Raw genomic sequence first — 15,775 nt, forward strand, 5'->3', positions numbered from 1 at the left:
GCAGCAAAGAAAACGAGTGCCCTGATGTACTTTACTGTACCTGCAGGTAGGTGAAGGACTGCAGGTGAGTCGCCGTACAGTTGTACGGCAGTCCGTACGACTGTACGGCAGTCCGTACGACTGTACGGCAGTCCGTACGGCTGCCTCGAAGCAGCTGCGCCGCTGCGCAGCGCCGCCCTTGGAGTAGCGCGACGCCCGAAGAGTCAGCTGCTGTGCAGCTGCCTGATGCAGCCGCCGCCCTGAAGCTGCCCTGCGAAATGCGCCGCCGCCTTGAAGCTGCCCTGCGAAATGCGCCGCCCTGAAGCTGCCCACGACACAGCCCGTGCCCTAGCTGCGAAATGCGCCGCCGCGCACCGTCGTCCTGCGCAGGTCGAGCCCGTTCGTACGGTTGTACGGACGACGTACGGCCGTACGGATCTGTCCGTACGTCCGTACGGAAAGGGTAGGCTAGGGAGAGGAGGCTGGGTAGGGAACGGGGAAGCTAGGTAGGCTTTGATACCAGTTGAAAGGGGGAGAGTAGTGGAAGAGAGAGCAAGGGAGTGAGAGTGAGAGAGAGTGACACTCTAGTGCGGGTGTGAAGAATGATGAGCCACACCACAAACTCACTTATGTTTTATTAGGATTAGGTTTACCCTATGACTGTCTTAAGACAGTCATAGGTGTCCTATCTTTTAATGAAGGGTTGGCAATGTGCCTTTACCCCAACAACCATAAAATGCTACCATATAGAGGGCTGGTACTTGAGCATGTCATGCTCCATAACAAGAAAACAACAAAACTGAATATCATGACTGAAACTCCTCTGGAACTAAGATAATATAACTTGAAACTGAAACACTTGGTCACTAATGACAACATGGAATCCCGCCATAAAGGATCGGATACTTGATCATCTCATCCTCCATAAGAACATAATCGATTATCATGACTAGTTATCATAGCTCAAATTTCTAATTGAAGATCATAAAATCAGGCGCATGACTATCAACTTGCCAACTTTGAACATACTACCCTCAAATAGGTTTGATCTTGAATCTATCATGAATCTATCATGAATCTAACTCTTCAATTCATAAAAGATATACAAGTAGTCTTTGACACTTCTCCTCTTTGGCACATGCTGCTCAAAACCATAAATTGGATGTAATAACTTTGAGATTCTTTTGTCCTTGTACAGCAGTAATAGTGCCCTCGGATCTCATAGTAAGCAGGGCAAACACATAGGAAGTGCTCCTTTGTCTCCATTGCTGCAAATGTACATAGGATGCAAGTCCATTGCTCTCGAGGTATACTTGCGGCTTTCCCTGTCTCAATCCTCAACTGGTGAGACGAGACCCATATCTATCCTATAGCAATCCTCAGTGCATGGTTAACCCGTCTGTCCTCTAGCTGAGGCCTAATGATCAGTCCATGCTCTGATACTCTTAGCAAGTGGTCTCGGTAAAACTGGATCTTGGTGGGGATCTCTTGGTCTCCCTCCCAAGTTCGTGCTATGTATAACTGAAGTAGGTCCAACCGTATGATACTGTTGATCTCGTTGCGTGGGATCTGAAGGGATGGGGAGTCCAATTGTGTAGGAAGGGGGGGAGGCGATCTATTTCTCTGTGTAGATATGCCACTGTCTGGAAGATGGCATCAGTCTGCAGTGGTGTCAGCGAATTCAGCGTGTATGATCTGGTGAGGGACTGATGGCTTACTCCTAATCATCCTGGACCCCATGGTAATCTGTAGCCTCTCAAACTTCCGCCACTCAGATATTGGCAGGTCACATCCCCAAAAGGGTGCTGCATACATGGCCGTCGGTCTCACTAGTGTATCAAAGTGCCACCCCTTTGTCAGGAAACCCCTAGTGTGCTTGGAAGCACGGTCTCTCTAGTTGTGCCAGAGCCCCCTACCCTCGTGTGAGTCGCGCTTGAGCTGCATGTGTCATCGTGAAGATAGGTCTCGCAAAAACAGCTCCAAGATAGGTGTATGAATGTACTATCTCCACTGGCTCTCCTCGGTATGTGAAACTATGTCGCTGAGGTACCGCTCGTGATGTATTGAAGATCATAACCTTGGTTTTGCCAAGGTTGACCGTCAAGTCTCTCTCTACAAAATGCATCAAGAGACTCAAGATGGCGCTGTAGACCCGCCGCAGAGGAGGAGATGAGTACTATGTCGTCTGCGTATAGTAATATCTAGATCATCAAATTTGCGAGCAAGGATCCCTCTCCACCTAAGCGGTCATTGAATGTCGTAATCTAATCAATGTAGAGCCCAAAGAGTGTTGGAGAGAGGGGACATCCTTGCTTCACTCCGATCGTGCTCTCAATCCAGTCTGACAGGCTTGATAGGCCACCAAGTGCACGACCCTCCCTCTGACAGACTCATATAAGCTCATCACACCCCAAATCATGACTCCCGGTATATGCATCTCCTGACGCCTCCGAATTAGGCGAGCTCGTGGTACTGTGTCAAAGGCCTTGCTGAGAGAGAGAGTGTTTAAGGCCAAAGGATCTATGAGACTGAAAAATACTAGATACATTAGAGAGAGAGAGAGAGAGAGAGAGAGAGAGAGAGACAGTGTGTGTGTTTAAGGCCAAAGGGTCTATGAGACTGAAAAATACTAGATACATTGAGTTGAATGGGTGGAGCATCTAAGCGACATGTGCACCCAAGACAAATACAACATAAACATAACATGAGTACAAAGTGTCTGTAAACATAACACGAGTACAAGAGTACAAAGTGTCTGAGTCCATGTTCATGTACCATCTCAGCTGAGACATAAGCTTGATGACAAGGCAATCAAATGCATATTTATTGGTTACAGCCACGAGAGCAGAGGGTATCGGTTATACCAACCAAATACTGGGAAGATTATTGTTAGTAGAGATGTAATCTTTGCTGAACATTCAGCTTCTCCTCTTGTGGACTGCAAAGCTAAGCCAGAAGTTGACTTGTTTGATGCCTTTGAATCTTGGTTACCTCTGCCATCCTTAGAAGAGGATTTTGATCAGCAACATGAACCTCCTGCAGGCCCTTCAACAAGCAATGATCAGCCACTATCCCATACTGATTTGCAGATTTCTCTTCCAGCACAAAATGATCCCACTATTCATGATGCAGTGATTGAAGAAAGAGCTGTCAATAGACAGCAAAAGCAAGTTCCCAGGTGGCTTCTTGATACATTGAGGGATAGCAAACAAGACCAGCCCTTTGCTGTCCGGACAAGATCAGGGAATAGACAGATGCATGGTCACTTTCTTGAGTTTGCACTCCTTGCTACAGCTTGCAATGAAGAGCCTTTGTGCCATAAAGATGCTTTTGATAGCAAAGAGTGGATGGATGCAATGAAAGCTGAGTTACAATCCATTGCCAAAAATGACACATGGGAATTGGTAGATCTCCCTCCCGGCAAGCATGCCATTGGTACCCGGTGGGTCTACAAATTAAAAAGGAAATATGATGGCAATATAGATCGATACAAAGCTCGTCTTGTTGCAAAAGGGTATGCCCAACAACAAGGCATTGACTTTGAGGAGACCTTTGCTCCCACATCCAGGATTACTACCATTAGATGTGTCATTGCCATTGCAGCCCATCATCATTGGCAAGTGCACCAGCTTGATATCAAAACTGCTTTTCTTCATGGGGATCTGCAGAAAGAAGTCTATGTTAAACAACCTCTTGGCTTTGAGGTTGTTAATTCTGAAAACAAGGTATGCCGGCTGAGAAAAGCCCTTTATGGTTTGAAGCAGACACCCACGGCATGGTATGCCAAAATTCATGCACATTTACTATCTCTTGGTTTTCAGAATAGCCCCATAGAACTCACTCTTTATGTCCGTGGGAGTGGATCTGATTTTTTAGTGCTGATTTTATATGTGGATGATATGCTCATCACGGGCCCAGATACTCAGCATATTGCAGTTTTCAAGGCTGATTTGCAGCAGGTTTTTGAAATGTCAGACATGGGACAGCTCCACTATTATTTGGGCATTCAGTTTGCTCATGTTGAGGGGGGTATCATGATGTCACAGTCCAAGTATATTGGACAGCTCCTTGATCGTTTTCAGTTCGAAGATTGCAAGCCAATCTCTACTCCAGTGGACCCTGGCTTCAAATTCTCAGCTCATGATGGGAGCCCACCATGTGATATCACTCTTTATCAGCAGGATGTTGGATGCCTTATTTATTTATGTCACACCAGACCTGACTTACAGTATGCAGTATCTCAGCTCAGCAGATTCATGCACATGCCTAGTTCACAGCATTGGCAGGCAGTGAAGAGAGTTTTCAGATATCTCAAAGGCACTCAGGATTTAGCCTTCTATGGTGATTAGGGTTCACTTACCTTGCATGTTTACATGGATAGTGACTGGGCAAGATGTTCCGACACCAGAGTGTCACATACCGGCAATTGTTTTTTGCAATTCATGTATCTCTTGGCTTAGCAAGAAGCAACCAACAGTTGCCACATCTAGCTGTGAGGCTGAGTACAGGGCAGCTTTCACCGCTACAGTAGAGTGTGTTTGGCTTCGCCAGTTACTTACAGTTTTTGGTTTTTCGCCAGTCATCCTCCACTATGGTCTATACTAACAACCAGAGTGCTTTGGCCATTGCGCGTAACCTAGTGTTTCATGCGCATACCAAGCATATTGAAGTTCACTATCATTATGTTCGGGAGCGGTTGTCAGCAGGAGACATAGAGTTGTCCTATCTTCCCACAGAGGAAAACATAGCAGATATGTTTACAAAGGCACTTCCTCGTCCCAAGTTCGAAGTCTTCCGACAGGCTTTACACTTGGTTCCCTTTGTTACATGATCTGACATCCCTTGTATATTCATAGGTGGCTATATCCTTTTGGATGAACATGTGCCACCATGACCAGAAAATACCAGGTATTCTGAGACGTTATACTTCAGCCCATCCCATGGAGGGGGGTTTGTAGGCCATCTTCTGGTGGTTCTAGTGATGCCCTATAGGCCATGGCATGTGCCTTGTAGGCATAAATATACGCACTTATAGTTTTAGTGCCTTTTAGGCCACATAGGACACTTAGTCCTATGTGACACCTAGGACACTTTGTCCTAGGTCTAGGTACAAGTACTTTGTACTCTTTCTTTTTTCTACTACTCTAGTTGACGTGACGGCTGATTCTCATCGACTCTTTGTACCTTGTATTCTCTCTTTTGCTTATCGATCCTACAGGTTTGAGAGCTCATTGGGAGCCCATGGTCCAGTTTATCTAGAGATATATTTGGGTTGTGATCTATGCGGATCATCCACTAGGGTCTGATTGCTCCGGTTGGTCATTTGGATGCGGACCTTGCCAAAGGAAGGACACTGCCCCGATCATTGGATCTTCTCATTCTGCTCTGGATCTTCTGGAATCTGCTCCACATCTCCACCAGTCTTCTGATGGCTCTCTGGCATTCCAACCTGTCTGCAGCATCCTTCAGACGCTACCCAGACCTATGTGATACCCCAACCTGTCCCAGACTTCTGGGCAACTTCCAGCACCAGTCGCATCTTTCCAGACCTTTCCAGGCCAGCACACCCTGTGCCAAACTGCTCCGTACAGCCATGCCTCTGTTCCGTACTGATCCAGTCCACCAGATGCCCTCCAAACAGCCAGGTAAGGTCCCTTCTGCTGCCCACATGGCAGCCTAGCTGTTGCCCATTTGGCAGCCCTGATTTTATTTTGTACATGATATTTGCTGTCCACATGGCAGCCCATGTGCTGCCCATGTGGCAGCCTAGCATTTCTTGTTAGATCTGCCCATGTGGCAGACCCACCCACTGCCCACATAGCATCTAACCTATGCTAGTACACCTCCCCCATGCTCTCTTCATTCAAGGGCTCACAGATGGGGAGGTGACCATCTAAACTCCAACAGCCCCTCTCACCAACACATTGTGGGCCAACCCAAACTCGTTGATGCAGATGCTCTATTGGCTCCCGCTGAAAAGCGTGGGAATGAAGCAGAACTGCTACACAGCAGTCTGGCACCTGAAATGAGGCCTGTATTCATACAGTTAGCAGGTCGGCTGGTAGGGACGCGCAGACTTGGAAAGTCATCTGGTTGGCTGACTTTCTAGCCTATAAAAGGTGCCCTTCAGGGGTCTTTCAAAGAATGAAAGAATGAAAATAGATGCTATATGCAATTCCTTATATCTCTGTTTCTGGGATAATATCTCTATATTTCTGAGCTGCGTGGTTCATAAGAGATGAAGAAGTTCTCATTTTGTTCATCAATGAGAGAAAGTGTCTGCTATATCTGATTCAATCTGCATTTAACAATGATATTAGATTCCGGAGTCTGATGGGCTGTCCAGGAGGAGTAGCAGGAAGGTGTGTTTGCAGCACACACATATGAGGCCCACGCAGGCTCAGTGTAGGAGTATCTATAAGAGTACTCCACTTGTGCAACACCAAGGCTCCCAAATGACTCTGTCAGGAATAATTTAGTGCGTTTACCAGGTAGAGCCCCTACCCAATAGCCCTCTTGATTGTTTCCTGTGTTCCCTCTAGGGTAAATGGGCCAGTATTTTAGCAAGCACTGGGTTTGCCCAAGAGACTCTGCGGGTCTTTAGAAACCCAGTATAGCTGCTTATGCTTGGGCTCTGATGATGACATAAGTGTTGCTTTGCTTGCTAAGTATGTCTTCCTTTTGTCCTTGCAGATGATGAGAAGCGGCTCTAACAGCCATCTAGGGACTGTTTTTTGTTGCCTTGTGACACTAGCCTGATCAATGTGAGGGAATTCAGACTGAATATCAGAACCTTTTTTGGCTGTAAATCACCTGCTAGTGACTGAGTTGGAGCCTCCACAGACTTATCAAGTCTGAAGTAGACTTGAACAAGGAGAAGATCTTTGGACTTAAGAACGACAAAAATTTCTAAATTTGTACGATTGGATATATTCTAGTTGTACAAAGGTATATATAAAGGCCCAGTCTTGTGCACCCTTATCATTTTCATAGTATAAGGGGTTGCACATTTTTCCTTTTTCATGCCTCTATTGGGTCTTTCCATCGAGAAATTAGGGGGAATGCTGGCATTTTAAAGGCACTTGCCTCTTAACTAGCCCCTTTACCCTACTCTGCAAGATGTTTACTCGTCTTACTGCATGTCTGCCTGCCTACATTAGAGTATCCCAAAAAATTGGGAGTTGATATTGTGGGGTGCAGCTGTAGGCGATGTCCATAGGAGAATTGCTCACAGTTTTTATCATGTTCTTGAGCATCAGTTGCTGTTAATTGAATCTCAATAACTACAGCAAGAGCTAAAGCCTGAAAGGCCCATAGAGGCTCAGTATGAAGGACATTGTGTAAAGAAATCATGTGTGTCTGTTCAGAATGGTCTGCATTCACTATTGGACCCTGATGATGGTAGTTGGGAGCTAGTCCTCCTAGTTTCAATGGAATTTATGGTTTTCAACCTTGTGTGTGACTCTCATGAGGTAAAGGCTGCAGTTTTGCAGGATATATCATATGCTTAGGCATGTCGTTATAGACATCTAGATATATCATATTCTTAGGCATGTCGTTATATACATCTGGATATATGTTATGCCAATCAACCACTCTTATGGATTTATAAATGGCATGAACAATCTGGCCTTAAAATGAGTTTCTCAGATAGTTTCATGGTCGTGTTTTTTCTCTATATAGCAATAGTCTAATTCATACAAACTTATGATGGGAAACCTTTGCCATCATTACTATCAACAGTCCACTACATCAGCTTCACCTACTTTTGCACCTCTCCTACATTCGTTGAGGAGCTCATTTCAATTCATTATCTAAACATATAACTTCTCTGTAAATAAGATCACTCTTATTCTCAAGCTCTGCCAATGGTTATGGCACATGGAGCACTAGGAGAAAATAGAAACATGAGACGAATGTAATTGGATATCGATCGGACAATTTAGGTCATAACTCAAATCACTGGCAAAAAGAGACTTGGGTGTGAGCTCAATCCTTGTGCTTGTACTAAATAGGGTTTCACCCGTGCAACAACCCATTGACATAGGGCTCAAATATGGAACGATGATTTTGCAATGGCTTATACCATACATTGATGATTGCCATCCACTAGAAAATTTTCACAAGTGCTAGTTTGGGCTTTTATTGTATCCATAAACTTCCTCATATGACATGGTTTCAGGCTGATGTGTATGGCTGTGTACATGGACCCTGAGGGCGAGCGCAAATATCTTCCCCAATACTTCAAATTTGTTGCCTCAAATCCCCTGTCTGTTCGAACAAAGGTAAAACTGCTCTAGCCAATTTCTTGAACATAAACTTTGGGTTAATCTCAATGTTCATGTAAACTTGGAGTAGAGATCAAGTTGTGTAAGCAAACTCAAGACTATCAGTATCCTTTATGTTTGATTCTCTCACCGCTGGGTTGATGCATTTTGCAGGTGCGGACTGTGAAGGTAGGGGTGGATGCATCTTGCTTTAAGTCTTCAAGCACTCTTCTTTGTGTGATAGCAGTTGAGAGATAAACTTGCTTTTGCATTTGTAAAAGACAGGTTTTGGTATTTAATTAGTTTTCCATTTTCAAATTTCTCTCTTTGTTTTGTTGAATTTAGGATAGCACATTCCTCGAGGCTTGCATTGAAAACCATACTAAATCACACCTGTTTATGGATCAAGTGCGCTTTGAGCCAGTTCTACCATGGACAGTGACAGTCATACAAGTGGAAGATGATACTTGCTCATCTGATCTCTTTGAAAGGTGATGACAATGGTGACTTGAAGAGTTGAAAGCTTCTCATGAACTGGAAAATTTGATGTTTGAAAGCAGTTTTATGCTTCTTGAAAAATGTTGGAGCTGATGTGCGTTTGAACTTACAGTACAATTTGTAAACAGTCACAATTGATAAGAGCTAATGGAGGAGTTCGCAATTATTTGTACCAATTGAAACAACCCTTAACAGAACTGGCTTCTATAAGAGTTGAGGGTAGTAACACTCTTGGAAAATTGGAAATCACCTGGCGGACGACCCTGGGTGAACCTGGTCGCCTTCAAACTCAGCAAATTTTAGGCAGCGTAAGTGCTTGCTTGGGGAATAGGCATTTCCATTCCAAACGCTTGAATTTCTTTTGGTATTATATATACATGCATGCCTACACTTCTTTACACTTATGGAGATTCAGCCATATTGGCTTTTATTCATAGGCATACACCTACATGCATGCATTGCTGTCCATGGTTATATTAAGGTATATGTGCTTGTACATGTCATGCACCCAGATTGTGGGCTTATCAAGGCCTTTACTTTTGGTCAGTGAAATTCTAAATTTGTATGATTGGACTTATTCTAGTCTTACAAAGGTATAAAAAAAAAAAAAATTTTATGGTTGATAAGGATCCGAGTAGGATGTCTAGGATGGACTCTATGATACACATAGAAGCTAAAACAAAATAACAAGAATCTAGTACTCAGGCTCGAGATAAAAAAATATAGCCCGGTGCAAGGGTGGCTCTCCTATGAGCTGCAAAGATATCTCGTATTTGTGTTTGCTGGTCGTCTCTCTCAGCGGTGGGGGATGTGGTCTCCGTGATCTCTGTATCCAGCAGGCCATATCGATGGTGACCCCTCTGGTCGGACGATTTCCCCTAAGTAAAAGCTGCGATGGGGTGGATCTCCATCATGTGTGCCCTGGTCTGTCTCTGCATCTCCATGTGAGACCCTTCAGGATCTATGGGGCTGGTGATCGCTATCAACGAGTAGCGACCCCTTACATCCAGTGAGAAAAAATATTACCGACTTGTTATGTAGTGAGTACTTCTTGGGCTCGCTTGTGTGCTAGCCCCAGTACCTCGTGCTCTTGAAGAGTCCTCCTCCACCTAAGGGCGTGAGTCTGTTGTGAGTACTAATGGAGAGAGAGCAGAGTGTGTGAGCAAGATAGCAAGAGAGTAGGAGAGTGAGAGCTGAAAGCAATAGTTGCAATAGAAGAGTGTGATACAACTGAAGAGTGGGATAGGTTTTGTCTAAGTGACAAAACCTTATCCTTCACTAACCGTAGTTAGTGAACTAACTGTGGTTAGGGGGCACTGCGAAATGCCTCAAACTTTTCACGTGGAAGTGCTTTGGTGAAAATGTCTGCAACATTGTCATGTGTTGACACATAGATCATACTGATCTCTCCTGCATGCAACTTCTCTCTGACGTAGTGATAGTGAACCTCAATGTGCTTCGTGCGAGCATGAAACACAGGATTCTTTGCCACTGCAATAGCCCTCTGACTATCAGTGAGAATTGGAGAAGGACCCTCCAATGAGAGATGAAGATCAGCAAATAAACGACGCAACCAAACACATTCAATTGTCGCTGTGAAAGCTGTCCTATACTCAGCTTCACGAGGAGGTAGCCACTGTAGACTGTTTCTTGCTCAACCAAGAAATACAAGCTTTGCCCAAAAAGAAACAATTGCCACTTGTGGACTGCCTAGTGTCATAGTATCCAGCCCAATTTGAGTCACTGTAGGCATGCATCTACAAGTCACCCCCCCTGGGAAACATCAAGCCAAAAGACTTTGTACCTTGCAAGTAACGGAAGATGCGTTTTACAGCCTGCCAATGCATAGTCTTTGGGCTGTGCATATACCTGCTCACCTGAGAAACTGCAAACTGAATATCAGGTCGTGTATTGCAGAGATAAATGAGGCATCCAACAGCCTGACTATAGAGTGTGACATCAATTGATTCACCTGCATCATGCATTGTAAGCTTTAGCCCCGGCTCCATGGGAGTAGCTATGGGCTTACAATCGTGCATGTTGAATCTGTCCAAGAGTTTCTGCACATACTTGAATTGAGACATAACGATGCCACTTTTCTCTTGAGTGAACTGGATCCCCAAATAAAAGTGTAGCAGCCCCAAATCTGACATGTCAAAAGTGGTCTGCAATTCAGCTTTAAAATATGCAATATTATCCTCATTTGACCCTGTGAGCAGTAAGTCATCTACATAAAGAATGATGACTAAAATATCCCCCCCATCCTTCTTGATGTAGAGGGTGCTCTCAGCTGGACTATTGTGCAGCCCCTTGCTGGTCAGAAAGGCATGAATTTTGGCATACCATGCACGTGGGGCTTGTTTCAGCCCATGCAAAGCTTTATTCAGCTTGCATACCTGAAGTGCATTTCCTGAAATTTTAAAGCCCGGAGGTTGTTTGACATAAACCTCTTCCAACAAGTCTCCATTAAGGAAAGCTGTTTTAATGTCCAACTGATGAACATTCCATTCAAAATTTAAAGCCATGGCTATAACTAACTGGATGGTTGTCATTCTGGATGTAGGAGCAAAAGTCTCCTCATAGTCTATGCCTTGATTCTGAGCATATCCTTTTGCAACCAGCCTTGCCTTGTACCGATCAATGGACCCATCTGGCTTTCTTTTGACTTTGAAAACCCACCGTCTACCTATGGCATGTTTACCTGGTGGCAAATCCACAACTTCCCATGTCTGATTTTTCTGAATGGACTGCAATTCATCGTGCATGGCATTCATCCAATGCACATTATCCTGTGCTTCTTCAAATGTCTCAGGTTCTCATCAAGAAGAGTACCTGCATAAGTTGATTCAACTGAAAGAGCTCCCCCCCCATGCCTTACTGCACTACGAGTTTTGCCAGGTAATGGAGCATCAATTTTACTCTCCCTGAGAGTTTGTAACAGCCAATTTGGAACTGTTTTTGCTGCATGTATATCTGCAATTTCTTGCTGAACAACCTCTTCCACTGCTTGTGGAGGTGGTAAGACATCCTATGGCTGAATCGGAGCATGTGGAGGTATTGCATCAGATATATCAGCAGGGGAACCCAAGGCAATGGGTAGTAATCCCTCAAAGACATCATCGGAAGAAGTAGGCATATCAAATTCAGCTTGAGTATGAGCTGAATTTACTCAAAATATAACATCTCTATTGACAATAATCTTGTGTGTGACAGGATTGTAGAGACGGTAGCCCTTGCTCTCTGCACTGTACCCAACAAAAATGCATTTGATTGCCTTCTCAGACAACTTATGCCGAAACTCAACGGGCACATGAGCATATGCAAGGCATCCAAAAACATGAAAATTATCCACAGAAGGCTTTCTCCCTTTCCAAACTTAATAGGGAGTCTTGGTCTTCAAAGCTTTTGTGGGAGCCCGATTCAAAACATAATTGGCACACATGAGACCTTCAAGCCAAAATTTGTGAGGCAATTTTTTGCTTTTTAGCATGCATCTATCCATCTCCATAAGAGTACGATTTTTCCTCTCAGCTTTGCCATTTTGCTGAGGGGTTAGCCTCAGTGTAAGCTGATGTGCAATGCCCCCGTCTTTCAAAAATGTATCAAAATCTATAGACAAATACTCCCCTCCTCTATCTGTGCGTAATATCTGTATCTTGAGTCCTGATTCATTCTCAACCATGACTGCAAAGTGTTTGAAAACCATAAACACTTCTGATTTGCGTTTCAGCCCATAAACCCAAGTGTAGTTGGAGTAGTCATCTATAAAAGTGACAAAGTAAAGATGACCACCCAATGATGGAGTCCTCATGGGACCACAGACATCACTATGAATAAGCTGTAATTTTCGAACAGCTTTTACTGATCCATCCTTCTTGAAAGGAAATTTGTGCATTTTACCAAGAATGCACCCTTCACAGGCATGTGGAGGAGGTGTTTCAAGAGGAGGCAATGCATCAACCATAGCATGTTTTTGAAGTGTCATCAAGCTGCCATAATGCATGTGTCCATATCTGGCATGCCATAACTCCGCATTCTGCATAGGAGCAGTAGGAGTGGAAACTGCAAGAGCATGTGCTGGTCTTTTCTCATACATGTCAAGCTGAAAAAGACCACGTAACAAAGTGCCAGACAATCTCAAGGCATAGTCATTCTGCACACTTGTCATCTTCAAAAATGACTTGAAATCCAGCTCTGTTAAGAGTGGACACTGAAAGTAGATTTTTTGTAATACTAGGCACATACAAGACATCATAAATTTTGAATGTTGAAACTTGAGCCATCAATGGCTGTAAGCTCAACTTCTCCTGTACCACGAACTGAATAGGAGGAGTTGTTGGCACATGTGACCTTTTTACCAACGGGAGGTGGATGCAGAGATGTGAAAAGATACTTCCTGGAAGTGATATGCTTTGAGGCACCGCTATCAAAATACCATGTATTTAGTGTCTCATTGACACTGAAAGCTGATGCATCCTTGGAAGAATCATAACTGCATGTCAGAAAAGCATAAGAGTCATCATTACAAGTGGCTGTAATATCCGGAGCAGCCAACTGAGAGTCTGAAATGCAAGACAAGAAGGCATAGTCGTGTTCCACAAAGTTGGCTGTAGCTTCCTCATTGTCAGATGCATGAGGAGCTGAATCTGAAACAGCCATACCGGAGCTGTTTTTCTTTTCTTTTGCAAGCCTCTTCTTGCATTCTCCAATGTAATGGCCTGGCTTTTTGCAGTAATGACATATACCCTTCTTCTTGGGCTTACCTGCATCACCCTTAGCCTTTTGAGAAGGCTGTCCTGAACCACTGGAAGGCTGATTTGCTGATGTCTTTGCTTGTCTCTTTCCTTTAGGCTTGAATTTTGAAAGCATGGCATGTTCACCTGCTCGTGAAGCCATGTTTTTCCTGGTGTGCTCTTCCTGCAACAGAAGTCCTATCAACTCGTGAAAATTGAGAGGATTTGCACCCCCCCTCAATGACAAATTTCGCGAGGTATGAAAGCTGAGATAAGACTTAGGAAGAGAATTCAGAGTAGTGGTAATCATCTCTGAATCAGGAATGATCTCATCAATATTCAGCAATTGCTCTCGTAAATCCTGTAGCTTTGTGAGGTGCACTGACATGGAGTCACCCTCTTCCATATGTGTATGAGACAATTCTCTTTTCAAAAAAGACACCCTGGCATCATTCCGAGCTGCATACATGCTCTCCAAAATATCCCATGCTGCCTTTGAGGTCATACATGACCGGATATGCGGAATGATGAATCTTTTCACTGAAAGAGAAATATACGACAAAGCTAAAGCATCACGTGAATCCCATCTCTTTTGCTCTGGAGTAGTAGCTATAGCTGCACCAATAACTTGTCCTGCAGCTGTACCCTGTGCACGACCTCTGCCTCCTCCTTGCTGGGGAGGGGTATTAGGTGCCACATTTGCTGGCCGGATTTCATCCCCATTTACATAGTCCCACAAATTACGGGAAATCGGAATGTTGCGTACCATAAAACTCCAGAGGGAGTAGTTGGTACCATCCAGCTTATCGTCTTGTGAGAGACCACTAAACTGGAAATAATTCTGATTTTGTTGGGCCATGTCTGAGAAAGAAAATACAGCAAATGCAAATCTGAATTCCCTTGCTGGGAATGGAGTGCACAATTCCCAAAAAAAAAATACAGCCAAACACTGGCTGAAAATGCAACTCAAATCTCTGTAATGTCTCTGTCAGAAATCTACCAGAGCATCCAATCTCTCCCAAAACCTGCCAAAAGTGCTTCAAAACACTTATAGAAAGGCAGTGTGAACTGAAACCTGCAAAATTGCTCTCCCAACACAAAAGCCCCAATTTGTGGCTTGAAATTGCAACCAGAAAGGGGCAAATGGTCTAAAAGCCCCAAAAATGCAAGAAATTGCAGTGCAAAACTAAAAGCCCCAAATTTCAAGTTGAAATTGAGCCAAATTTCACCCAAATAGTGAATCTCCTGCAAAAGCCCCAATTTCTTGGCCAATCTTTGCAATTTGCTTGCAATGTGTGCCAAAAATTTTACAAAAGCCCCAAAATTGTAATGTCAATGCCCACTCAACTCAAAAACACCCACGTGTGATGTACGGCAGACAAGAAGAGCTCGTACTGTTTGTTGAAGCTGGCGCATATTTGTCCGGAGGTTGGTACAGTACGGTCGACCTGTACGAAGAGTACAGTCAGCTGTACGAAATTCGTATGCCTTGACGGTTGTATAGCGAATGTATGGACAAGTACTGCGTAGGAACTGCAGTACGACGTAGGTCTGTACGGAACGGGTAGTACGGCACAGGTATGTACGGAACAGGTAGTACGACGTAGTACACGATGGTATGACGGTAATCTCCAAAAATCCGTACGGACAGTCAGCGCATGACTGTACAGACGACGAGCAGAAAGAGCAGGGAGCAGGGTGGCTAGGCAGGGAGCTTGTGGGAGCTGGAGCTTGCGGGCAAGGAAGCTAAGAGCAGGGTCTTGCTGCTCTGATACCAAATGTGAGTACTAAGGGAGCGAGAGCAGAGTGTGTGAGCAAGAGAGTAGGAGAGTGAGAGCTGAAAGCAATAGTTGCAATAGAAGAGTGTGATACAACTGAAGAGTGGGATAGGTTTTGTCTAAGTGACAAAACCTTATCCTTCACTAACCGTAGTTAGTGAACTAACTGTGGTTAGGGGGAAAAACCTCTAAAATGAGGGAAAAGTGCCCCTAACCTACTTATTACATTACATTGGTCACTGCTAAATTATGACAATAATTCTAACACCTGTAACTCCTCACTGCTCCTCTGGATCGTATCGGCCACCCACGAAGCCCAGCCCTCGCACGGTGTCATCTCTAACTGCTCCCAAATCTCTGCCATGACCTGTTGGATCTCCTCGTCCTAGAGGAGGTCCTCTGGAATGTGGACCCCCTTCTGGGGAAGACCCCGGCGGGGTTGATCTAAGTGAAGTACTACTGGAGAGTGGTCTGACATCGTGGTACCTGCCAAATTCCCGGTAGAGCCGCCTCTGTGCAG

General features: G+C 44.4%; 1 protein-coding gene across 1 annotated transcript in view; it reads left to right on the forward strand.

Moving 5' to 3' along the window:
* LOC147905846 (trafficking protein particle complex subunit-like protein) overlaps positions 1–15,775 on the forward strand; it is a 69,752-nt gene that overhangs the window by 15,261 nt on the left and 38,716 nt on the right. The window contains exons 4-7 of the mRNA XM_087375111.1: positions 8,162–8,264; positions 8,421–8,435; positions 8,592–8,737; positions 8,857–9,052. Coding sequence (XP_087231237.1) covers positions 8,162–8,264; positions 8,421–8,435; positions 8,592–8,737; positions 8,857–9,052 — 460 coding nt within the window. The remainder of the gene's footprint in view (positions 1–8,161; positions 8,265–8,420; positions 8,436–8,591; positions 8,738–8,856; positions 9,053–15,775) is intronic.

This window comes from Dipteris shenzhenensis, chromosome 1, assembly GCF_047967505.1.
Source record: "Dipteris shenzhenensis isolate YYH24624 ecotype China chromosome 1, Dip_SZ_1.0, whole genome shotgun sequence".
In the NCBI taxonomy this organism is placed as follows: domain Eukaryota; kingdom Viridiplantae; phylum Streptophyta; class Polypodiopsida; order Gleicheniales; family Dipteridaceae; genus Dipteris; species Dipteris shenzhenensis.